General features: G+C 51.9%; 2 protein-coding genes across 10 annotated transcripts in view; one reads left to right on the top strand and one right to left on the bottom strand.

Annotated features, from left to right (window-relative positions):
- On the top strand, nucleotides 1-20394 carry NUBP1 (NUBP iron-sulfur cluster assembly factor 1, cytosolic). Of its 5 annotated transcripts, none has more exons than XR_004130766.2 (12): nucleotides 1-52; nucleotides 130-234; nucleotides 1657-1790; nucleotides 7812-7880; nucleotides 10211-10243; nucleotides 10861-10951; nucleotides 11624-11778; nucleotides 14983-15093; nucleotides 15477-15579; nucleotides 19308-19391; nucleotides 20123-20245; nucleotides 20331-20394. XR_004130766.2 is itself a non-coding variant. In XM_031433227.2 (11 exons), the coding sequence occupies exons 1-11, from the start codon at nucleotides 34-36 to the stop codon at nucleotides 20179-20181; spliced, it is 963 nt and encodes a 320-aa protein (XP_031289087.2). In that variant the 5' UTR covers nucleotides 1-33; the 3' UTR covers nucleotides 20182-20394. The 5 variants fall into 5 exon arrangements, 3 of the variants coding, with proteins under 3 accessions (XP_031289087.2, XP_031289086.2, XP_064334259.1); XR_004130765.2 differs by having other exon boundaries at nucleotides 19308-19403; XM_031433227.2 differs by having other exon boundaries at nucleotides 20123-20394.
- Nucleotides 17977-25093, bottom strand: part of TVP23A (trans-golgi network vesicle protein 23 homolog A) — a 54505-nt gene continuing 47388 nt past the window's right edge. For 2 of the 5 annotated variants that reach the window (XM_064478191.1, XM_064478192.1), the window contains 8 exons: nucleotides 24656-24773; nucleotides 24227-24371; nucleotides 23580-23669; nucleotides 23030-23158; nucleotides 21905-22033; nucleotides 20459-21300; nucleotides 19834-20142; nucleotides 17977-19680 (listed from right to left, as the gene is read on the bottom strand). In XM_064478191.1, coding sequence (XP_064334261.1) covers nucleotides 21241-21300; nucleotides 21905-22033; nucleotides 23030-23158; nucleotides 23580-23669; nucleotides 24227-24371; nucleotides 24656-24720 — 618 coding nt within the window. In that variant the 5' untranslated portion in view covers nucleotides 24721-24773 and the 3' untranslated portion in view covers nucleotides 17977-19680; nucleotides 19834-20142; nucleotides 20459-21240. Of the gene's footprint in view, nucleotides 19681-19833; nucleotides 20143-20413; nucleotides 21301-21904; nucleotides 22034-23029; nucleotides 23159-23579; nucleotides 23670-24226; nucleotides 24372-24655; nucleotides 24774-25093 lie in introns of all 5 variants that reach the window. The other 3 variants (XM_031433230.2, XM_031433229.2, XM_064478190.1) reach the window with 3 other exon arrangements.

Here is a 25093-nt window from a genome sequence, read left to right as displayed (position 1 = left end):
TCCGGTGACCGCGCAGCCGCCCAAAGCAGCGGAATGGAGGAGGTCCCTCATGGTGAGCGCGAGCGGGGCGTGGGTGGTGGGTCTGAAGGGACAGGAGCGACTCTTAACTGTGACTTTGTCTCTGCGCAGACTGTCCCGGAACCGGCAGCGCCCAGGCGGGCCGAGGGGCCTCATGTCAGGGGTGCCCCAACCAGCGGCTTTGCGCATCTGGAGCTAGTGCCGCTCCGGACCCGGGTGAGTAACGGGCAAGGCTTGAGCCGGAAGGGGAAAGCGCTGGCCCGGAAGAGGAGGGAGGTGTGGGGTGTGTTCGTGTGATGATGGTGATGGGGTAGGAGCCTAAGCGATGAATGACAGGGGCAGGGGCCAAAGGATACAGGACGTGGAAGGGGGGTGTAAGGGGCGGGGCTTGAGGGATGAGTGACAGGCGCGGGACCCTGAGGGGCAGGGCATTTAGAAGGAGAGGAGCGGAGAAACCTGGCAGGATTTGGGCGGAGCCTGTGACTGGCTCGGAGTCAAAAGGGGTCTTAGGAGGGGCGAGGCATGGGAGAAAGTCGGAGGGGATGAGGGGTGGGTGGGGCCAGAAGTTTGACAGTAACTAGGAGTGATTGGGAGGAGGCCCTCACCAGAGGGAATAGGGTATAAATTTTTAAGTCAGGGAGCTTGGGCTTAAATCCTGGCTCCGCCAGCTGCTTTCTTTGGACAAAATTTTCTTCCTTTGGGAAACAATTCTCCAATTAATTCAACACAAGTATGTATTAATCACTTCCAGGCACAGTGCTCTGTTCTGTGAATGAGACAGATGAGGTCACTGCCCTACGGGAGATTAGTTGAATAGGAGAGACCCACAATAAACAAATCATCACAGTAGTAAATACTATGAAGGAGAAATTGGAGGTTGGGAGCCTGCGAAAAGGATCTTTAAAAGCAGAAGCAGGTTGGGAGAAGACTTTTGAAGGAATTCAGAGAGAAACTTGGATTTGGTTCTTCGGTCCACTGCACACAGTGTGACCCTGAGCAAAAGTCTTAACCTCTCTGAACCTCCATTTCCTCATCAAAAATGGGGGGAAAATAGCTACAGTGTTGTTTAAAGGATATGAAATAGGATGAAATATTGAAAGCATAGTAAATGTATAATAACTGATAGTTATAGTTACCTGATAGTAAGTGCCTGCAGTTTGTCAGTTTCTCAGTCTCGGCACAATTGGCATTCTGGGCTGGTTAATTCTGTGTTGCAGGGTGTCTGCCCTGTTTTTCTGCCCTGAGCACCATAGGACACTTAGCAGCATCCCTGGCCTCTACCCACTACATGCTAATAGTGTCCTTCCTGTGACAACCAAAAATGTCCCAAGACATTGCCAGGTGTGCCCTGGTGGGGTTTGCCCCCAGGCTGGGAATCGCTGTATTCACAGCTCTGTCCTGGAGCTGGGAATATCGTGTGAACCCTCTCATGGAGTTTATTTTCTAGCTGGGGAGACAAGTAAACCAGCAAGTAAGGGCGTGTCAGATGTGCCGGCAGCGTTGTTTTTTGCAGCACTGACTGCCGTTGACAAAGTGCTCTTTCACTCAGTGCTCCTTAAAGTAGCGGGAGGACTTAGCTTCCCAGAGTGACAGTCGAGACTGACAGGGGCTTTGTCGTCTGAATTGCTTTCTTTGCAGCCATAGAGGAAATCAAAGAGAAGATGAAGAGTGTGAAACACAAGATCTTGGTGCTGTCTGGGAAAGGTGGCGTTGGGAAAAGCACATTCAGTGCCCACCTGGCCCATGGCCTAGCAGAGGATGAAAACACACAGGTGGGACCTTGGGGAAAACTGGGAGAGGCTCCTGTCTGAGGGCTCATGATGGCTCGAATTCATCAGAGTCAGTTGAACTAGCCTCTCCGGAATCTTGGTCCCTGCAGAGAGAATGCGGAAGTGCGAAGCAGTCGAGCAGTGACATGCAGCGTCTCGTTGGGTTCTCTAGCCACGCACAGGAATAGCAGGTGTACATCTCTTTTGGCTTCTTGGTTATTCATTACGTTAAGTTCACACTTCTTGCTCTTTATTAACCCCCTTCTGCCTTTTTCTAGGCCAGGGGTCTGCAAACTGTAGCCCTTGGCCAAATCCAGCCCATCTCCTGTCTTTTTATGGCCTGTGAGCTGAGAATGGTTTTTACATTTATAAATGGTTGCTTTTAAGTTGTTATGTTAGTATCTACCTGTTATCCTTGATTTTGCCCACAAGGCCTAACATACTTGCCATCCGGGCCGTGAAGAAAGCGCTTGCCGACCCCGGTCCTCAGCCATTCATTTACACCCACTCCCCAGAGGAGCACGAAAACTCAGATTCCCCACGGCTGCTCTCGGGATTTCAGCTTTAGTAAAAGAGGTGGTAGGGTGAGGAACAAGAAAAATACTTTTACCAAAACAGTAAAATGGAAATTTGCAATACCTGTGACTTTAAAAAATACAGGTTATTCATTGGGACTTATGACAGTTTGGCATTGATCTTAGAAAATGACCCCAGTGTTCACTTTGATACCATTTTATACCTAACAAAATCAAGAGGACTACAGTTTTTTATTTTTGTTTAACACAGAACATTCAACTTTTTTGTTTTTGCCAAAATGAGGTTTTGGTCAAAATTCTAATTTAAAAAAAGAAAAAAAAAAATATATATATATATATATGCATGCAGGGTGGAAGATATAGCTCAAGTGGTTGAGCACATGCTTAGCATGCATGAGATCCTAGGTTCAATCCCCGGTACCTCCTCTAAAAAAATTAATAAATAAACCTAATTACTCCCTACCCCCCCCCCAAAATACACATGCATACCAGAAATTGCTAGAGAGGCATGGGTGTCTCTCAAAACCCACTTCCCAGTGCGTCGAACCCTGAAACGAGAGACCTCACGACTTGTGTGTGTGCGGGCTGGGCGAGAGAGCCCGCCGTGCGTGATGCGAATCTCCAGCTCAGTGCTGGTTTTCCCTCAGAGCGCTGTTCGGGGCCTGCAGTGGAGTTCTGTGTAAGGTAGAAATGCTTCTGTTGTGTTCATGTGGAAAGCTGTTCCTGACCATTCCAGTTCTTTCCATGGTGGTCTTGCTATGTGCCTTCTTTTGCACATTGATTTATTTTTGAAAATTAGTTTTTTCTTTATGCGTTTTGAATGTTGAAAGTTATTTTTGTGTGAAAGGGCTGACTTTTCAGTTTACATTTCTGTTATACTCTTGACAAATGGCCCTTCACTTTTGTTTGGCGTTTTTTTTTTTTTTTTTAAGATAGTACTGGAAGGAACTGTAGGGGTATGTTTAATATGAAAATTTCAGAACTGCCACATGTTGCTGGTTATATTTTTTAAACTCAAAACTGGAGAAATGTCAATATTCTCTACTTGTGTGAGGTAAACCATTGTACTCCAGTATGAAATAGCACTGTAAGGTCTTAATAATGTAAAGACTTTATTTCCTGTACAAAAAACCAGTAAAGCTAGCTACAGTGGGCAGGTGGAGGGGATCGAGCCCACCATTCTGACATGCCCTCCAGATATGCACACTGATACACACACGTGCGCACAGAGACACGTTGATACATACAGATACACACACAGATTCACAGGTGTGCACACATAGATACACAGATACACAGTGGCCCCTGAGAGACCTCACCTAGGACCTCCAAGGGTACATTTTTTTAAATCATTGGGTTAAGAAAGTAGAGTTGGCTTCAGGGGCAGCAGACTTTTTCTGTAAAGAGCCAGGTGGTAAGTGTTTGAGGCTTTGCAGTCTGTATGTACAGTTTCTGAAGCAGCTATTCAGTTCTGCCCTTGAACATGAAAGCAGCCATAGACAGCCTGTCCACAGATGAGTGTGGCTGTGTTCTAATAAAACTTTGAATTTCATATAATTTGAATTCCATGTAATTTTAACATGTGAAATAAAAATATTCCTTTAATTTTTTCCCCCAACTCTCTAAGAATGTACTAACCCTTCTTTGCTGGGGGCTGTACAGAAACAGGTGGCAGGCTGGATTTGGCCCCTGGTGGTAATTTGCCTGCCAGGAGCACTAGGACTGGCTGGGTAGAAACTTTTTGGACTGAGACTTTGTGGAGGCCGAGGCCTTCTTGGGACATGGAAGAGGCTGGACTAGGTGATCTGTAAAGCTTGGTGTTTCTCTCAGTCGCTCAGGCTCTGAATTCCTCTTGTAACTCACTTCTCTTCTGATCGTTGCGTAACGTGTGGAGCTGCTCTCGTTGGCCTCTGTGACTGCTGTGCTCGTCTCTGGAATCCGGTGTCCACTACCCAAGATGTGCTCTAGGGACTTGGTAAAAGGGAGAAGTCCCTGGCAGGGGGCAGCTGGGCAGGCTCCTGGGAGAAGGCGGCCTGTGGACTACGCTGGGGGCGGTGGGTTGTGGCGACGAGGAGGCGGAGGCAGAGGTGCAGAGCTGGGACTGCCTGGGCAGGCGTGGATGGGCCGGCAGTGAGGTGCCTCTGCCCCAGGGAAGGAGCGACATGAGGCTGAGCCAGACCTGGAGGCTCGACTGCCCTGGGAGGACGACGGGGCAGGAAAGAGGCACGACTGGAGCATTGCTATAGGAGTGTGGCTGCACCAGCAGCCGAGTGCATGATCGAGTGTCCTGAAGAGGCGATGGTGAACCAGCACGAGGTGTTGCTCTTGTCTCCTTCAGAAGCCACGAGGGCACCACCAGGGCAGCAGCTGGAGCAGATGTCAGGGAACAAATGAGGGCAAAGCTGGGGAGATGAAGAAGCAGGGCATCCATCTCTTGGAGAAGAGGGAGGGGTCAGAACTCCAGTTGAGCATGTAGGGCAGAATGTGGGTGCAGTCTGCCCACAATCACGTCCCAGCTCCGCCTAGACCAGCGCTGTGACCTTGGGCCTCAGTTTTCTCATCTGTAAAATGGGACACAAGACTGAGATGATGCACATAAATATAAAATGCTTAACTCCACACCTGATGTGTGGTGCATACCCAGTAAATGCCCCTGAGTACCATTGTTACTGTTACTTTATTCCACTAACTGGAATGTGGAGGGAGGATGATTATTTCTAATTTAGTGATCACGAGTTTGTAGCCTGCCCAGAGTACAGTGCCAGGCAGATTCACAATACACTTGCGGATTCATTTTTCTGTTGGTCGACAATCTCTTACCATTTGAGGGTCAAACTTGTATTAGCCAGTGGGATCTGTTTTCTGAGATCGTCCATGTTATCCAGAGTAATCTTTGCTTTTCAGAGCTATCAGGCATCTTCTTAAACAGCCGTCTGGAGATGTGCTTTAACCAGGCCAGCTGCAAGGGACCACTTGTGAGTAGATAGCTGTTTAGTCACACTTCTGTGTGGTTCTGTTCTGAGGTCCCGCTGCACACATGTCAAGACTCTGCAGTGAGCTGAGGGGAAGCATATCACCTGTGTGGAAACATGGCTAGATAAGCCAGATTGCTTCTTGTAGTGGGGCTTTTAAAGGGTCAGCACTCAGGAAACTGTATCTTGCACCTGCAGACCTGCTCATGACAGAAAACATCGGTATCTTCAAACAGTGCCTGGTGTGGGCACAGAGTAAACGCTGAGTGTCTTGCTGGTTAAAGTCAGGTGGCGCACTTCCCTCCCTGCCCAGAATTCAGCAGGATGATGGAGACCACCCTGTCCTTTTCTCCCTGCCGCCTGGTGACAGCTCGTTAATAACTCCAAGCAGGGCTGTTCCACGATCACACTCTGAGACAGGCAAGTGTCTGACAGTCTGCAGAGGGCCCTGAGTCAGTGGGGAGCCCCTGAGTAATCGTAGGTGGGCCCGGGAGTATGCATGTTGGGTTGAAGGGAGGAGGAGGAGCCTGAACCCTGCAGACCTGAGCCTGAGACATCCAAGGATCACACAGCTTCTTTCGACTGCAAAAGTCAGCAGCTCCCGCAGGTACCAACTTGCCGTGTGATCTGGAAGGCAAACTGTGTCATGAAAAAAGGTGCACGCTGGGGGCTGCAGGGCTCTGTTGTCTGAGGCCCGTCTCGGGGGCTTGTAGACTGGAGGGCTGGAAGGGGCCTCGTGACCTCCTGAAACCCTTGTTTCACAGACCAGACTCTCAGACAGTTGGGAGGAGAAGCAACTGGTATGAGGCGACGTGGCCTCGGAGTGCCGAGTTAGGACAGAGCCCACTTCCCGTGACCTCTTCTCAAGGGGAAGTGTGGGGCGCTGGGTAGGGGAACGTGCGGATCCCGGCAGCCCTGCAGCGCCTACTCCACCACTTTCTGGCTGGAAGAGGTGTAGCCAAGCCTTCTCTTCCCATCAGGCTTCTAGCACCTTCCACAGAGACCCTGGTGAGGATTGATGCAGGCGTCTTTCTCCCAGCTAGGATTCTCTGGCTTCACTGGAGCAGAAAGGAGATTAATTGGAAGGATATGGGGGTAGCGGCCAGTATCAGGAGGAAGCATGGAGGGGACAGGACACGGCCGCTGGGAGATCTGGATGGCAGGGGTGTGCCGCAGCCTCTTTGGTGCACCGCCGGAGTGAGTGCACGCCATCTCTTTCTTGCATCATTTCACTCAAGACACTCCTTTGGTTGTGGGGAATGTAATTCCTCAAAAGGAAACTAAATTGTTCTCCAGAGACAGTGAGACTTCCTAGACTGAGCGGCTAGAAAGTGTTGATAAAAGAGTGTTGATAAAAGTCTCTGTTAGGGTCGTCGTGATGGTATAATTTCCCAAGTCGTGAGTCTCTGCTGTAAAATGCCTGGATCATTAACGAACATCAGCCTGAAGCATCAAGAAGGGCAGGGAAGTCAAGTCTGCAGGATGAGCGTCGTCCTGTTGCACTCTTCTCGACATCCAGCAGGGGGCAAGTGAGGCAAACAGCAATGTACTGTATGACTGCTTTCCTGACCGCAGTGTGAGGTCATGTGAGGATCGTAGGAGGTCGGGGTTTGTTGAGAGGATTGAAGAGGAAAGCAAGAAATGGATTTGGGGCAAGTTAAAAAGTTACCCAGAGGGGCTGCACTTTGGATCTAAGACGTGAGAGCTTTCAAGATGAATACCAGCCCTGCTCTTCAGAGGGTTTCTGAAGGCTGTCTCAGACCTTTTCACTTCTCAGACGGGGAGAGCAGGGTGCAGGGGTGGAGGGAGTCATCTCCTGCACCCATGGTGGGCTGCAGTTGTCACTAGCAAAGAACTTTTGTAGAGTTCCTCATTTTCAGTTTCTTTTTTAGAAGCTGAGGCTAAGCCATGATTAACCTTCAGCATCACGGGAAAACAGGGCTTGGTCAGAGCTCAGCTGGGGGTCTACCCTTGCTCTCCTTGCCAGGCCCCAGGGGCTAGTGGGAAGAGCCCTGGTGTTAGAACAGATCTCCGGACTCCGTGTCCCAGATCTGCTCCTTGCTCATTGAACAAGTCTCTGGGCCTCTCTGAACCTCAGTTTCCTCCTGTAAAGCAGAGATAATGAACTCTAATGACCCCACGCAGCACATGATAAGGACCAAGTAAACAGTAGCTGGACCTGAATCTTCAAGTGACCTGACACTCAGGTCTATAAGATCACCCTGGAGCTAGACCAGACCCGGGGCGGCGGGACGGGGCAGCGGGGCAGGGAGGATCGCTGGTGGTGGTGTCCTCTGCCAGGGTCTCATTAGGAGTCTGAAAGTGTCTGTCTGTGGCCTGGAAGGTGAACATTGTAACTCTCCCTCACGAGATTCCACTTGGTCCAAGTTTGACCCGGGTTCTCTTTGTCTCCTCCCCTCCCTCCTTTTCCCCGAACCCCGTCCCCTCCCAATCGTGCACACCTGGAGGGCTGTACATCCAGTGACATCACAGCCTGGTCTCTTCTTTTTCCCCAGGTTGCTCTTCTAGACATTGACATATGCGGGCCGTCAATTCCCAAGATAATGGGATTGGAAGGCGAGCAGGTAAGTAGCTACGTTATAAAACGCAGGGAAGAGCGTTCTTCCGGCACGCTGGCCCCGAGCTCCTAACCCAAAGCCACGGGGTCCGCAGAGCCCATGCATTTTCACCTGGGCGTGATGACAGCAGGTAAACGTTCCCTAGTCCATCCGTCCACTTTGAACAACAGCCGTGAATTTTGGAGGTGGCGGGATTATATTTAAGTCCATCCAGACCATCTGAGAAGTGTTAGTTTCAGTGCCTTCTTAGAAGGGAAGGGAAACAACATGTAAAATGCAGAAGTCAGACACAGAAACTCGGCCCTGACTGGGGAAGCTCGACCAGGGCTGGCTGGGGTCTGTACCCTGGAAGCAAGGGAATATTTCTACCCCTGTGGTCACCAGTGGGGAAGTGAGACTACGAGGCGGACTAGTGACGCAGTGGGGGCAGGGCCACCGCGGTCTCGCAGGTGCTGGTCTCCGCTGTAGGCGGCACGAAGCCTGCCAAGAAGGGGTTCCACTGGGGTGGGGATGGGTGGAGGGGTGCCCTGAAGCCGGGCTGGAGGGCTAGGCTCTTCCAGGGGTGTCGACATCAGTTCATTCCTTTTTTTTTTTAATTTTTAAATTTTATTCACTTTTTGAAGCAGGGGAGGTAATTAGGTTTATTTATTTCAGTGGTGGTACTAGGGACTGAACCCAGGACCTCATGTATGTTAAGCATGCGCTTTACCACTGAGCTGTACCTCCCTCCTTGTCAGTTCATACTCAGCTGAAGCGCTGGGCACTGTTCTGGGTGCTGGGGTTCAGAGGGAACAAGGCAGATACAGACCTTGCCCTCGTGGGAGGGGCAGATGAGAGATAACAGGACACTGAGCCGGGTCAGGAGACAGGCAGGGCAAGCTGCTCTTTGGGAGGGGGTGCTCCAGGGCACCCCACGCGGGGAACCCAGAGAAGAGCACCCTGGGCAGAGGGAGTGCATGCCTGAAGCAGGAGAGGCCCGCGGGGCTCAGGCAGCCGAGGGAAGCCAGAGGCAGGCAGGGTCAGTCCTGGAGGCCTCCGCTCAGGACTTGGGATTTGCTTCTGAGGGGCTGGGAAGGGGCGCAGCACCATCCAGGGTGGAGGCAAGACGGCAACCCTGACTGCACACCCATAAGTAATGGTCTCGGTAGTCCTCCCCCAGCCGCATGTCCGTGCCCTGCCGTCATCTGCACGTACGCCTTCCTGTGCCAGCACTTAAGTAGACCATAAAAATCAGAGCATTTAAATAACAGTGAGGTTAAGCAGAAAGTCGACTGTTTCCTCCTCCTGTGCCATAGGGTCACCATGTTTACCCCTCTTTTAAGACCAGTGATTAGAGAATGAGTATTAATAGGAATGAATGGTTTTTGTTTTAAAGTATGATTTCAAAGTCAGTGACAAAGAACCACATATTACGTGATTGCATTTGTGACGTGTCAGGAACAGGCATGTCCGTAGACACAGCAGATCCATGGTCACCGAGGATGGTGGGGGGACTGTGAGGATAAGGGGGTGACACTTAAGGGTGCAGGGTGTCTAAAGAGTCACAAAAGTGTTCTAAAATTGGTTGTGGTGATGGATGTACAATTCTGTTGTGAAGCCATTTAATTGTGCACTTTAAATGAGTGAATTGTGTGGCGTGTAAGTTAAATCTCACTAGACTCTTAAAAAGATTTCATCAAGGAAAATGGGCTTTCTGTTTTGGCTTCTGTGTTGCTTGAAGCCTAATTTCTAAGATTGATTGCATAAGTTCCAGTTTCATAATAAAGAGGGTGCAGAGTTGAACCCTGGCAGTTAATGAACACCAGCTGCGAGGAAGGAGCCTGGGTCTTGAAGGAGCCCTGAGCTTCCTGCTGACACCCTTCCCCCAGTTCTTGTCCCCTGCGGGCGGCTGGTCAGCGCTGAAGCTCAGCCACTGATGCGCAGGTTCTGTGTCCCCCGTTTCACTAAAGGTAATCCCTCCACGCCTGGACTTTTACCAGGACCAACTCACTGCTCCACAGTCACCTGCATTTTCTCAGCAACCCCCAACCGATTTCGGTCACACTTTTCAAATACCCCAAATTATCTTTGGACTCCAGTAACTTTGGTTCCCTGACCTGATATCTAAGCAGAGTTTCAAAGTAATCGGGAGGGGGAAAAGCATATGAATTATATTATCCATAACCCATCCCCCGGCCCCCAGCTCTCCACTCCCTGTGAAGAGTTCAGTGGTAGTGTTTAGGTTGACCAGTCGTATTCTGTACAACTGTCCTCTCACTGCATGAGCTTTGTCATGTGTGACGTGTGACCGGGGTGCACGATTTCTCACCAGTCAGGACCCGCTCATGTTTTCGCAGGTTCACCAGAGCGGCTCAGGCTGGTCTCCAGTGGTGAGTGCCCACCTCTTTGCCTTCTTTTCAAGGTAGCGTGTTATGGGTCGTGTGCACATAACAGGTACTGGGTGGGCTGGCAACATTTCTCTCAACCTGTTTATCAGGCAACAAATATTTATTAAGACACTTTTCTAGGCCCAGGGAACAGAGTTATGACCAGGAGTTGGCAAACTTTTTCTGTAGAGACTCAGATTGTAAATAGTTTGTGGGCTATACTGTCGCCACCATCATAGCTCAAAAGCAGTGATACGCAAAGGAATGCCCACGACTGTTTTCCAATAAAACTTTATGTACAAAACCAGAAGAGGGGACCACCCCAGGTTAAAGAAAAAAAGGCAGCGACGTTCATTTATTTCAGACACGTTCACTGTCATTGCTGCATAGGGCCATGGGGTGCCTCTTTCAATCCCCCCCAGTATGGTAACCTTTTTTTTTTCCAATGATTTCTTTTGGGGAAAAAAAAGGATTTGAAGACTCAAAAGAGTGAATATACTCATAGATCACATAGTAATTTTGTCCTCCAAATTTTTTCAGCCAGAGTTCAGACAAAAGACATAGGGAATCACCTGGCACTGTGGTTTTAAGTAAAATGTTTCTCACGTCATCTTTTCCAGTTCCTGGAAGACAACTTGGGGGTGATGTCGGTGGGTTTCTTGCTCAGCAGTCCCGACGACGCTGTCATCTGGAGGGGACCAAAGAAAAATGGTTCGCCACTCTGCTTTCTGTCTCTTATCCCGTCCTCCCAAGGGCAGAACGGCGCCCTGTCCTGTCAGGGCAGCCTTGGGCTCATCCTGCTGGGCTTCGCTGAGTGTTATTCTCAGCATTGGATTGTATCTTTCTTCCCTGGGTGAAGGGAGCGAACAGAAATACCAGTTTTATTTAATAAATAGAATTTTGTAACTTTTCATATCTGTCATGGTACAATATCATATCGTGATATTATCTCTCCTGAAAGCCTGCATAACCCTGGAATTATTCCCACTGTGGTTTTGTGTTCTGACTGGTCAGGGAGAGAAGTGTGTGGGGTGAAGTCAGTGCCAGACTGAGGGCACTGAGGCCGCAGGTATTGATGTGAAAGTGCCACTCCGGGCCTCCTCAGCCCCGGTGCTGCTGGCATTTTGAGCCAGACGATCCCTTGTGAGGGAGGGGTGGGCTGTGCCACATCATGGGGTGTTAGCAGGTCCCCAGCCTCTACGCACTGGAGGCGAGTAGAACCCGCACCCCAGTCCTGACAGCCAAACCCGTCTCCAGACCCTGCCAGACCCAGCTGCCCTAGAGCACAGACCAGCTGTGCGGAAAGGTCACAAGCGGCGCTTCTGGAGAGAGCGTCGTGGGGGCAGAGGAGAGAGGAGGCGTGACTGCGATTTCTCTTTGCAGGCATGATCAAGCAGTTCCTCCGCGACGTGGACTGGGGTGAGGTCGACTACCTCATCGTGGACACCCCGCCCGGGACGTCGGACGAACACCTGTCGGCCGTCCAGTACCTGGCCGCGGCGCACATTGACGGGGCGGTGATCATCACCACCCCGCAGGTGAGCGAGGGCCCCGGCGGCGCTGCCTCTCTCTCCCCGACGGCCCCGGGGCCTGGTCTCCACGGCTCTTCAGGATGTGGGCTCCACAGCAGACCCGAGTTGGATCTGCACAAACCTCATGTTTATGTTCGCGCCAGGCGTTTTCAGTTGACAGGGAGGCAGTCCACAGTTGTTTGGTTTTTTTCATCCACAGATTAAGAAATAGTGGTTCAAAATCGCCTTTTTAATTCCCCTTCACAAAGCCAGCAAGCCGGCTGGAGCTGTTATAACTCAGCCGGTGCCCCGCGCGCTCGTCACCAGGCCCCGCGTCCACACTGCTCCTCTGCTTACTCTCCTGAACAGTTGAGGCACCCCCCGCCAGCTTTCCACAGAACCAGCGTGGGCCCAGATGGGGGTTTCCCGATGAGCTGCCATGGGCCTGGCCCCTTCCTTGGCAACGTCCAGCTCCTTCGAGACAGTCACAGGGGCTGTGCTGAGCCCATGCTGAGGAGATGACATACTGTCTGGGTGAATCCAACTTGAACAAGTGCAGTCAGGCCTGTGTTATGCTTTATTATTATTTAATTTTTTTATTGAAGTATAGTTGATTTACAATGCTGTGTTAGTTTCAGGTGCACAGCAAAGTGATATAGCTATACATAAACTTTTTTCAGATTGTTTTCCATTATAGGTTATTATAAGATATTGCATATAGTTTCCTGCATTACACAGTAGGACCTTGTTGTTTATCTGTTTTATATATAGTAGTTAGTATCTGCTAATCCCAAACTCCTAATTCATCCCTCCCCACTCTTTCCCTTTTGGTAACCATAAGTTTGTTTTCTGTGTCTGTGAGTCTAGTTCTGTTTTGTAAATAAGTTCATTTGAATCATTTTTTTAGAGTCCACATATAAGTGATATCATACAATATTTGTCTTTCTCTGTCTGACTGACCTAACTTAGTATGATAAACTCCGGGTCCATCCATGTTGCAACAAATGGCATTATTTCATTCTTTTTTATGGCTGAGTAATATTCCATTGTATATACATATCACAGCTGCTTTATCCAGCCATCTGTCAGTGGACATTTAGGTTGCTTCCATGCCTTGGCTATTGTAAATAGTGCTGCTATGAGCATTGGGTGCATGTCTCTTTTCAAATAGTTTTCTCCAGATACATGCTCAGGAGTGGGATAGCTGGATCACATGGTAACTCTATTACAGTCTTTGAAGGCACCTCCCTACTGTTCTCCATAGTGGCCCCACCAGTTGCTTTATTATTATTGCCATTGAGCTTAGCAGGTCTCAAAAAACCAACAGATTATTCTCTTCAGTTATACTTTACTTCTCTTCATTATAATCCCCTTTGCGCCTAAGAAAGCACAATTAACAGGGCTTTATTTTTGTCAGCCTCTGAATCCGTCAATATCATACCGTGAGCAGTCAAGTCTGATTCAGGTGAGGGCTGAGCACATACTCCATGCGGGCCCTGGGCCGGCACCAGGGCAGTAAAACAGACCGGACCCCCACCACCCACCCCATCCCCCCGTGGCCTATGTGCTTCACTGAGGAACGTGGGTGCACACATGTGACGCTGTGTCAGTGGGGTGGCAAGCTCAGTGGGCCACGCGAAGGTGCCCGGGTCAGGGAGGGAGGGGAGGGGGTTCATGCCTGTCAGGTCCCTGTGGTGCTCTGTGGGGAGGGACCCTGGGGGCACAGAGAGGAGCAGCACACTGCTTAGGTGGCAGGGGAGGGGGCACTGGCCCCGGGGACAGGGTAGAGGGAAGATGGATTTGTTGTTAGGAATGTTTTCTGCTGAATTTTTAGAGTGGCTGGGGCCCACCCTGAAACCAGCGGTCCTCTCAGGAGCAGGTCCCCAAGAAATGACCTACAGGGGGACAGTAGAGTTGGACCATCCACTCTGATGCGGGTGCTGCCAGTGGCCAAGGCTTTCCATGCAGGGTGGGGGCATGTGGGAAACTCTGCCTTCTGTAAACCTAAACCACTCTAACAGTCTTCCTGGCACAAAGACGGCCTCTCCAATGTCAGGTTTGTTGTGAAAAGAAACACAGAGTCCCCTTGGGTTCAGGGAGAGGGGAGTGGCCAGCAGATGCTGGCCCTTCTCCAGGGAGGCAGGTGGACGCACTGCATTTGTGTACCTCTGTATGTAGTTTCTCTGGAAAAGGTGACTCCAGGCTGGGGACACTTTCTTGGATCCTCGCACATCCAGCAGCCGGCTTGCTTTTGGGGTCGTTTTGGCAAGCAGCAGGGCTTTTATCTGGAGGACACCAGGAGAGACCCAGAGGTGCACTGAGGCGAGACGCTGAGTCACAGGCAGTTTACTTTCTAGCCAGTTGCCTTTTTGTCTGTACCCCAGCCTCAGAGAGGTCCAGGGCCAAATGTGTGCCTCAGGAGGAGAGAGGACACAAAGCCAGGAGCCTGTGGGGGCCCTTGACTTAAAGCCACAGATCTTAAGGAGCTGCCATACTTGACGGCAGCAAGACACCTGGACACGTCTGCAGGAGCGTTAAGCGGGGGTATGGGGTTACTGGTGAGGGTGCTGAGCGCTAGTTGTCCCCAGTCCTTACACCGTAAGATCCACATCCAGAGTCCAGAAGTGAATTTGAAGCAGTCTCTAGATACAGTAACACTCCTCATATCTTTTTTGTCACTCAAGTTGTTTGTATTCGTGATAATCAAGGTCAGAGGTGAGCAGACCTTTTCGGGGATGGCCAGAGAGTAAATATTTTAGGCTGTGTGGGTCGTACACTGGTCTCTGTCACAGCCCCACAGCTGACCCCACCGTGGGGCGACGCAGCCAGCACGTGTGAAGGAGTCGGCCAGGCTGTGCTGCAGGGGAACTTTACCCACGAAAACACACAGCCCACAGGCCGCCCCGACCTAGGATGAGGTGGCCGCTTGGCTCAGCACAGTACGTTGATGGGAAGGTGGAACACAGAAACGCATTAAAGGCCACTTTCCCGTAGTAACTACGCATCATACTGGGTTGTTCAGGTCTGTCCTTTGCGGGTTCTGCGGGATGTGAACAGCACCAGGAACGGGGCTCACACGTGGACGGCGTGAAACGAGTACAGAGCAAGGGGCCCAGGCCCTGAAGCATCAGGGTGGTGACGTGAGGGCACAGCAGCCATCCCTCCACCACACAGACCTTCTCTTTCTTCTGCTCTGACTCTGAAACAACCCATCTTCTTGAACCTTGGCAGGAGGTGTCGCTCCAGGACGTCCGCAAAGAGATCAGCTTCTGCCGCAAAGTGAAGCTGCCGGTCCTCGGGGTGGTGGAGAACATGAGCAGCTTCGTCTGCCCCAGGTGCCAGGTGCGAGCGCGGGCGGCTCAGCTGGGGCCCCGCCTCCGGGGCCGAGGGGGTGCTGCGCGTGCACCTCTGCTTCCCCACCACCTCGGGAAGCGGAGCCATACTTAGAGCCCGCTGCTGCTGATTTAATGAAAATTCTTTTCATATTGAAACCACCATTTTTTAAAAATGTATTGCCCTTGGTGGGGAAGTGGTAATTAGGTTTATTTTACTGGAGGTACTGGGGATTGAACCCAGGACCTTTGCATGCTAAGCACACGCTCTACCACTGAGCTGTACACTCTCCCCCGAAAATACCATTTTTTTTTAAGTTTCTTTAAAATGTGATCCATTCATATGATTCTGAAACGAAATCATGATTCCTCCCCTTTTACTTTGTCTCCCAGAAAGAGTCTCAGATCTTCCCACCAACGACAGGGGGCGCGGAGGTCATGTGCCAGGATCTACAGGTCCCGCTCCTCGGCAGAGTGCCCCTGGACCCGCGCATAGGTGGGTGAGTCCCCACGCCCCATCTCAGCTGCACAGTGCCACTCAGAACAGCGGGGCACTGGAGCCAGAGCCCGCCCTCTAGCCGAGAAGAGCCGAACAGGCAGGTGTGTAGCCAGGGAAGCATGAAGACCTTGGAGAGAAGGGCAGGGTCTGGAAGAGTGGAGGAGAGACTGGTCAGGGAGATGCTGGGGTGCAGGGAAGGCAAAGAACTCAGCAAAGAGAGGGGCCAGGAAGGGGCTGAGCTGGGGGAGGATGCAAAGGGTGTGCAGTTGAGTCCTCTTCACACAGGGCTTAGGTTCTGACGTGAAAATCATGGACAGAATTAGCCTTGAAACCCCTGAGGGAGGTGGCCCTGTGTCCTGTCCACTGGGAAGCCCAACACAGCCCTCTCTGTGCCCTGCTTCTCTCAGGTAGCATGAGATGAAGTCACTGGCCTGCCTTCAGGGGCCACCCTCCTCTCTAAGTACCAGAGTCCCCTGGGTCCCTCAAACTGCTGGTGGGGCCTGGAGGAGGGGTGGCCGACCCCATCTCCACCCCACACTCTCCAGGGCATCAGCTTGCTGAGTGGATGGTGGGGAGGGCCACCCACACCCTTTCAATTACAGCCCACCTCCAGTCTTAGTTTCCCCTTGGGAACAGAGCTGGACTTGGCTGCAGTCAGATGTGCCTGGGCCGCAACCCCACCCACCAAGTGGGGCAGTTCTGTTTAGCAGAGGTGCCCGGGCTGGAGGGAAGATGAGAGAGAGAGAGAGAGGTCCGGGCTCTGACATCAGTTGAGAGGAAATGAGACTCTGGAGCGTGGGCACCATGTGTGCTTAGGGGCTGAGGCCTGTGGGCCGGCTGCCCTGGCAGGGGGAGGAAGGGAGGACTGGACCGGGGCCTGGGCATTGGCTCGGAGAGGAAGGGACACACGAAGCGGGAAAGTGACCGGATTTGACGGGGAGAAAGTGGTGTCACACACGTGTGTGCTGCACCCCATGAGCCACTGGGACCTAGGGACACCCTCCAGAGGTGGTGAGCCCAGAAGGCACTGTCGAGGGAAGGGCCAGCTCCCTCTTGGGTGCTGGGGGTCAGGCCGGGAGGCCTGGGTTTGACAGCAGGCTTGGGAGAGCAGAGCCGGCGGGAGTGGAGGGGCCATGCCCCTCCACATGCGATTGGGGCAGCCGGTGTAGTGAGGAGGGGGCCTGCCTTGCGGAAGAGGGTGGGAATAGCCCAGAGAGTCACGTGAGATCCCACTTTGCTTGTTCCCACGTCCAAAGGCACTTCTGCTGCGTGGCTTCCCCCACAAAACTAGAGCTACTTTTCCAGCCCTCCCTAGTGTTGGCATTGTCTTCACGCTGACTAGAGTGGCACTGAGTTTCCCTCAAGGTTGTAAGAGCAGGTACCTCCCACTCAGAGGCAAGCGGGCCCCATGGAGCCCGCCTGGGAATAGTCATCGCCGTTAGCTTCAGCTTGTGCCACCACCGTAGGCCTCAGAGCGCTTTACAGAGGTAACGGCAAAGCGGAGGCAGCTGCTCCCAGGCTCAGTTCTGAGCTCAGAAGATTATGTGCCGTCTCGTGGGCGCAGTCCTCTGTGACAACGTACGTGTCCCCAAACCTCATCTCTGGTGGAAACCGCAGAGAGCCAGGCCAGTGAGCATAAAAGGGAAGGGTGGTTAACACTGTCATGTGATGTGGAAAGGCGGACAAGGGCTGAGTAAGGTCACCATGACTTTCCGGAGCCACTTCTGTCCAGTGAGGTGATAGCCACGTTACTGGGAGCAGACGGTGGGCGGGAGGCATGAAGGCATGTGCTCAGCCCCTTGTGGGAACTCGTGGCAGAAGGAGATGCCTCTGGTGCTGTGATCTTCAGCCCGTCCTGCCCCCTAGGCACCTGAGGGTCACATGGAAGCTTCAGACCCTCGCTGCTCCACTGCCAGCTGGGGCCTCAGACAGGTCTGTGCACAGCTCTGAGCCTGGAGGGCCTCACCTGTAAGATGGGGTGATAGTGGAGCCAACTACCAGGGAGCTGCACGGATGGAATGGGGTACGTGCAGGGTCTTGGGGCAGGGCCCAAAGGGCGCTACCTAGGAGAGTGAGGAAAGGGGAGGTTTTGTGAAGATGGCGAATCAACCAGAGCACATAAGGGCACATTTGAGAGGGGAGGGGAGGGGTGAGCCCTCTGGGAAAGGGCGGACAAGAAGCCTGTGGACACTGGCGGAAGAGCAGAGGCCAGTGGCCCCACGAGCCTGCTGTGGGACCTGTGACTTCCCAGACCGAGTCCCGCGACTGAACAGAATTTCCCCAGCTGCTTCCACCACGTTCCCACAGTGCCTGTGTTGCAGAAAAGTGTTACAGCTTGGTGTTACAACTCAGTTGTGACAGCAACCTGGATCCGGGTGAGAAACCAAGCAGCACTCAGTTGGAGAACTCGGGTTTATTACGCCAGCGGGCCCAGAGGAGTTAACACTCCAAGCTCTGGACCCCGTTTGTAGGTTTACACAGGCTTTTATAGGCTACCAGTTTAGACTTTGCCACACTTTGTAACATCATATGCAAATAAGGTATAACAAAGGTGACTAATTAGGAAGAAGCTTTGTAGAAACGGACCAATCAGGAGTGAGCTCCATGCAAATGAAGCACTACAAATGGACCAATCAGAAGTTAGCTCAGGGAACCAATAGACTCTTAGGGGTAAGTTCCTCTTTCCTAGAAGTAAGCCGTTTTGGAATTTAAAAAGCGAAATAATGCTGGGCCAGGGAACCAAATGTGCTGGCAGGAGGGTAGTGGCCCTGCCTGGGGGGTGCTGCTGTCTTTTTCATGGGGCTTCCCACCTCACCTGGGCCATGGGGACCCCCTCCTCTGCCATCCCCCTCTCAGGTGTCCCTGTCCCACCGGGCGACATGCTGGGGAGCTGAGAAAACCACAGCTCACAGTTGGCCTGGCCAGGGTCCACCTGGAGCCTGGGGAGTAGCCATGGGTTGTGGAACCACTGACCCTGCTTCTCCGGCCAAGCTCAGCATCCAGGGAACAGGATCAGAAGGAGGAGGGGAGCACACCGCCTGCCCGAGGCCCCTGTCTCACGCTCCCCTGGGCGCTGTGATGACATGCAGTCCTAGAGACAACCTGCAAGTCCAGAGGCACTGGAGTGGACAGGCTTGAGACAGACTAGCCAAGATTGATGCCACTGTGGAACGACCTTCCAGATAGTTACACACGGAGGCGGCAATGGGCTGAACGTGTGCACCGTACACACCCATTCGTTGCTTTAAGTGCGTGAGTGTGTAATGTGTATATGTGCCACACTTACATGCATATACTGTTTCTAGAAAGACACCTGAAACACTGGTAGCCTCTTCTGAACTCACTTTTCACGTGTGACCTTTACATCCCATGCTCTGTTACCGTGTGCAGTCATTATCTTTTTACCCAAGGAATGGGTTGATCTTTCACCTGCAGGCTCCTGGGCCCACCCGGGAGCTGCCCAGTCCATCCTTCAGGGGGCCTGGAGCTTGCATGTGCTGCATATTCCAGGTGACTCACAGGGACACCACTGGAGAGCAGTGGCCAGAGCCGCAAGGAGATGCGAGCCAGGGTCCTTGCTGGGTGGAGGGAGGCCGGCCAGGTCCTGGAGACGCCAAGTGAGGTGGGCTCACAAAGGTCATAGCGCCCCAGGCACAGCAAGAGCCCCAAGTTCATGTCTCCATGGTGCTTCCTTCATGGATTTAACTTTCTTTCATTTCTTTAAGGTAAAAGTTGCGACAAAGGACAGTCTTTTTTCGTTGAAGCACCGGATTCACCAGCCGCTTTAGCCTACAGAAGTATAATTCAGAGTAAGTGTTCAGGTCAGTCCGTGAATCCAGATGGCCACAGGGCCAGGGAGTGACATGAGTGAGCAGTGGGTTGGGTATGAGGCGATCCCACTCAGGATCGTAAATGGGCACTGCCATGCAGCCTCGGCTGGGGACGGTGGGGGCAGTGGGGTCTGGGACGACCCCCTCAGCCCTGGAAGCCAGGAGCCTGTGAGAAATCTTCCAGTACGTCAGCGTCGTGAACTGTAGCACAGTTCAGAAAGCACGGTGCAAGTGAAGACTGCGGTATGGGAAGGAGACCTCAGTAGAGCTGTAAAAGAAAATTAAGGGACAAGCACAGTGAGCCAAACCAAACCCGTGCGCAGGCCTGACTCGGCCAGCAGGTGGCTGGTAGAGGCCTCGAATTTAAGGCAGAGGTGCTGGTCGGTAAAACGTTAGGCTCCTGGTTGACGGCTGAGCTCACCTGGCCCAGTGAGACGGTGCGGAGGGGAAATGACACCATCTCTGGGAGTCCCTATCTGCAGGACGTGCTGGCCTGAGGCCTCCCACGTGTGATGATGACCACGGTGGGCAGCCGGCAGTACCCCGCTCACTTTCGAAGGTTCAGGGCATCAGCTGAAACAGGGCTTCTTGGGGGATTAAGCCCTCTGGGGGCCCTGCCCCACCCAGATGCTGCCTCGCCAGCCCAGGGCAGGGCCTCCTGAGAGGCTGATGAGCCGTCCGTGCTTCTGTGCCTGCGTCCTGTCTTCCAGGAATCCAGGACTTTTGTAGCCTGCGTCAGCCGAAGGGAGAGGACCGCGTCAGTGTCTGAAACACAGGAGGACGTGGAGGACACAAGCAGCACGTCTGTCCCACCCGACTAGCTCGGGCACGAGGTGGGGGTCACAGGCAGGAAGGGACCAGACCTGAGCCTGGTGTGAAGTCACTTTAATCATCTAACGTTTGTTCACTTTTCTTTAGAACATGTATGTAAAGGGCGTTCTTTACAGATGTGCCATTTTAAAAATAAAAACACCTCATCAAACCTCTGCCCCGAAACCTACCTCACGTGGAAAACCAGCGGCCTGTGGGTCATGTCAGAAGCTCACCTGATTACAGAACCTCTCACTGAAGCCTTCACTGCCTCGGAAAATCAGCCTTAAAAAGAACCGAAAGGATGAATGCGTGGCTTCGCTGCAGATACATACAGTCAGGGTAGTGCAAACCGTGTTCTCAGATGGAGGAGAAGTAAAGGCGGTGCTGGAGCCTCACGCTGGGGCTTGTTCTGAGCTCAGCACACACGACGCGCTGGGGCTGTGCTCGGAAATATCCCCTGTGAGCAGACCTGGGGGTCTGCGTTGACACCCTCTATCTGAATGTGTGTCCACTGTATCCAGTCATTCCCAGTGTTGGACGAGACAGTTTACAGGGTTCTTTAAATGGAAAGGAGGGAGACGCAGACTCTGGGACGATTCTCGTTGCCATGAGACGCTCACTCTGTGTTTGGGAGACAGGAACCGAGACCAGCTGAGGGAAGAATAAATCCTGTTTCCCACCTTGTCCTGGGCACGGAATTGGAAGGGCAGGCAAATCCCCTTGTTCTTTCCCTCCCAGCCTCTTAGCGGCCCCCCACACCTCCCCCAAGTCTGCACAGGGTAGAACCTGCACGTGTTCAAGGCAAGGAAGTTGGGATCCCTCTGAAGAACCTCCAGGCTGCACAGCCCGGGAAGGCCCGGTGCACAGGCTGGTTCCCCGGGCTACTCGCCCAGCCATGCGGGGCCCTGGGGGGAGCCCACCCACACCACAGGCACAGTTGAGCCTAGGGGGAGCTGCACTTCCAAAGCCCCCGAGCCCTGCACCGTCAGACTGCCACCTCCATCCCACCTCTTACCTAATGCTTGTGAATCTCCAGGCCCTCGAGGCCAGGCTTCTGAAGGTCGCCTGGGCTGGCCTGCAAGGGAACGAGTCAGTCCTGACTCTCTCACCTGTGAGTGGCCTCGTCCTGCCGATTCGAGGCCAGAGCAAACCCACAATGAACTGACGGCCTGCAGGGCTGCTTCTCCAGGTCTTGGCATAAAGCCGCACCGCTCACATTTAAGTCAGTTCAAACCATTCCAGGATGAACTGGGTCAAATTTAAAAGATCTGTTTCTTATGCCTAGAAATATAGTCGGTGAAAACATTGTTTATGGTTTACTGTGTGATTCCACTTATGGGAGGTCCCTAGAGTAGTCAGATTCATGGGGACAGAAAGTAGACGGTGGCTGCCAGGAGCTTGGGCGCCAGGGTGGAGAATGGGAGTTCAGTGGGTCCAGAGTTTCCGTCTGGGAAGATGCAAGAGTTCTGGTGACGTGACAACATGGATCTACTGAACCATATGCTTAAAAATGGTTAAAATGGTAAATTTCATGCTGTGTATGTTTTACCACAATTAAAAAAAAAAGCCAACAGCAGCCTGGCTAATATGAAAAACATTAAACTGCAGTTGCCAACAGGCCTCCTTGACTTTAAGTATCTGGGGACCAGGGGTCCAGGAGTTAGACTTCAGTAGCTTACCGTCTGGAACACCGTCTGGGACAGGAAACTGGCTGTGACCTTGCTGATGTCACTCTCGCCTCCCAGCTTACACAGGACGTAGCCGTACAGGTTCGCGGCTTGGAGAGAGATCCCAGCTATCACGAGGGCCTGCACTCAGACAGAGGAAAGGTAATTCTTCTAAGAGCATATATCGAAATGTTCCTCCCAAACCAAGTAGGAGTGGCTCTGACCCACGCCTAGTAGTAACAGCCAACCCTTAGGGAACACACTGAAATACTCATATTAAATACTTAATCACCAGGAACCCAAGACGTTGGTGCCATTATGGTCCCATCTTACAGGGAGGACACGGCAGCCCAGAGAAGCTACAGCTGCCCGAGGTCCTGGAGCTGGCGTGAGGCTAAGCCAGGATCCAAGCTCCAGAACCCACTCTTAGTTACGCTATTGCTCACACTATCTGGATATTTTGTTTTCTCATTGACTGAACCAGATCATGGCAGTGAAATATGATAACTCCAAAACACAACTCCAGGACTCTGAGGCTAGCTTATTGCTACCGAGGAAGAGTTCCCTATTCAAGGCAGGATGTCATCCACTTTTCCTAAAAACTCCCAGCAACTATTCATATGAGCCAAAAGGTAGAAACAACCAAATGTCCATCGGTGGATGATGGATAAGCAAAATGTGGCCCATCCAGATGATGGAAGGTTATTCAGCCATTAAAAAGAGAGAGAGCCCTGATAGGCTACAACATGGGTGAACCCTGAAAACATTGTTAAGTGAAAGCAGTCACAAAAGATCACATATTGTATGATTTGTTTGTAGAAAATGTCTGGAATAGCCAAATCTATAAAACCAGAGAAATCAGTATGTGGCAGGGGCTGGGGGAACAGGGGCGAGGTGGTGGTGATGGCTATCGGGTGGGTTCAGGGTTTCCTGTTGGGGTGATGAAATACCCTAACATTGTGGTCACGGTTGCACAACCCTGTGAAGAGACTAGAAGCCACTGAATGGTACCCACCAAATGGGTGCACTGCCTGGTGTGTGAATTCTGTCTCTAAGGCCGTCTTGATCAGTAATAACAAAAAACCCACTCCTGCAACCGCTGGTTCTGTGCAGCCGTCAGAGCGAGCGCTGCCTTACCAGCCACTTGAGCTTCAAGGAAAATAAGGAGCTAAAGAAGAACACGATCCAGATCATCGGGCAGATAATGAGGCCGAGCCAGAAGACCCTTGCTTCCGCTTCCGTGGCAGCCGTGTTATTTGGAGAGACCTGTAGCAGGAAAGTGATTTGGTTTTAAAACTAACGAAAACGAGGGGTGGAGGTATAGCTCTGGTAGAGCTCGTGCTTAGCATGCCCAAGGTCCTGGGTTCAGTCCCCAGTACTTCCATTAAAAAAAAAAAAAAAGAAATTAAAGCAGGTGAGGCCTTCAATCCCCAGTGCCTCTGTTACGGGGAAAAAAACGAAAGGAAAAATAAAAGGATGAACTGTATAAAAAGGTGAAAATGGTTGCAAAGGCACGTGCTGTCATTTTCATTCAGGTTACACGTTTCTGCCACGTGCGGCTGTGGAGCGCCAGCAGCGGTGGGTTCTGCGTACAGCGGGGGTCAGGTCGCACACAGCTCAAAAGGAACCCACAGAAACTTTTCACGGCCGTTTTCCCAGTTCTGGCTTGACATGTGTTGGAGAATACCTTTCTGGCTTCAAAAATCCAGTGGCTTTTCCCATCTTCATCTATCTGGTTCCACCAGCGAAGGCCCACCATGAGTCGTCCGGTTACATTCTAAGGACAATGGACAGGACACCTCTAGGCCACGGATCCAGAAAGAGGCCTCATCTTTTCATCGATGAATAAAATAAGTCACCAGTTCATGCTGAACTTGTACAGGGAGCAGGAGAAGGGGGCTGGTTTCCCAAGACCAGTTTTCCAGGCTTCTAATTTTTAACTAAGCTTACCCTAAAAAAGGGACAGAGTCCCCAGAGATATATATATATATATATATATATATATATGTATTCATACTATATACAAGTTTTAAATATATTACTTATATATATGTAAATTTTACCAAAAAATTCAAAGCCATATGGGGTTGTCACCCTTATATGATACATGATTGCAACCATGACAGTGGACACCAAAAGCCATTTATTGACCTAAACAGTGTATTTTTCCTCTGATTTTAAGTGAAATGGGCTCCGCATTCTTAGATACATATCAGCAGTTTAAACCAAAGTTCCTCTTGGCCCAAATCAGCCACCTGCATCCAGAGCGCGACCTTCCAGAAAGGCAGCCCGCGCGTTTCAGGAGCGAGGGTGTCACAGGCGAGGGGGCCTTACCTTCACTGACCAGAAGTCGAAGGACAGGAGGAGAAGCACGGTGACAAAACAGCCCACAAAGCTTCTGCTGAACCAGTCACAGCACACGTAGGTGACGATGGCGCTCACCCGGAAAAACAGGTGGAAGAAAGTGGCCAACGGGTGCCTAGGAAAGAGCCCAGAAGCCCCTCACTCCAGGGCCTGAAAGGCTGTGGCTGAACCCACTCTTCGGTTTGGCCCCACCCTGTGCATTTAAGCCCAAACTCACTCAGGCTGCAGCTCCAAGGAAACGTCCCTACATTAGAAGCTCAAAACAAGTCATTACCACACCAGCATTTTTTTCCCTCCCTCTCGAAGAATCCAGTACTTTCCCCTAATTTGATTCCAAATATTAACTTGTCCTCTTCAAAACTTTGGAGTGAAACCCGATGGTGATCGCTGCCTTCCCACCTGGCAGGGACAGCGACCAGTTCCCCAAAGGGAAAGGTTGGGTTATTCCGCCAGTCACTGAACATCCACGTGCAGCCCACGGGTGCAGAAGCCTCACGTCACTGGGGGGCGCGTGCTCCTGGACGGAGGGAAGTGTGAACAATGGGCCGGGTCAAATCCACACTGCTGGTGAGGAGCTGCACTTCAGTGATGGAACAAGGCAGCCATGGAAGCCCCGTGATGGGGGACAATGAAATGCCACCCGGTGCTGGGGAGGAAGGGGAGGGAGGGCAGGTGACTTTGCTCTGCAAACCTCACCCAGGACTGCCAGGTCCCAGGATCTTCACAGGAAGCCAGAAATCCAGGTTTGCAAAGGGAAACCGGATTTTTAAATGATGGCGACTATGTTAGTAGAACATTGCAGGCTGTGTTTCACACTGGCCTGCCAGCGTGCCACGT

This window comes from Camelus dromedarius, chromosome 24, assembly GCF_036321535.1.
Source record: "Camelus dromedarius isolate mCamDro1 chromosome 24, mCamDro1.pat, whole genome shotgun sequence".
Lineage (NCBI taxonomy): Eukaryota > Metazoa > Chordata > Mammalia > Artiodactyla > Camelidae > Camelus > Camelus dromedarius.
The sequence above is the reverse complement of the archived record's forward strand: the minus strand, read 5'-3'. Positions and strand labels throughout refer to the sequence as shown.

Coding starts and splice junctions, on each gene's coding strand:
- NUBP1 (XM_031433226.2), top strand. Junction 235..1,656: donor TAGTGCCGCTCCGGACCCGG/GTGAGTAACGGG, acceptor CTTTCTTTGCAG/CCATAGAGGAAATCAAAGAG. Junction 19,404..20,122: donor AATTCAGAGTAAGTGTTCAG/GTCAGTCCGTGA, acceptor CCTGTCTTCCAG/GAATCCAGGACTTTTGTAGC.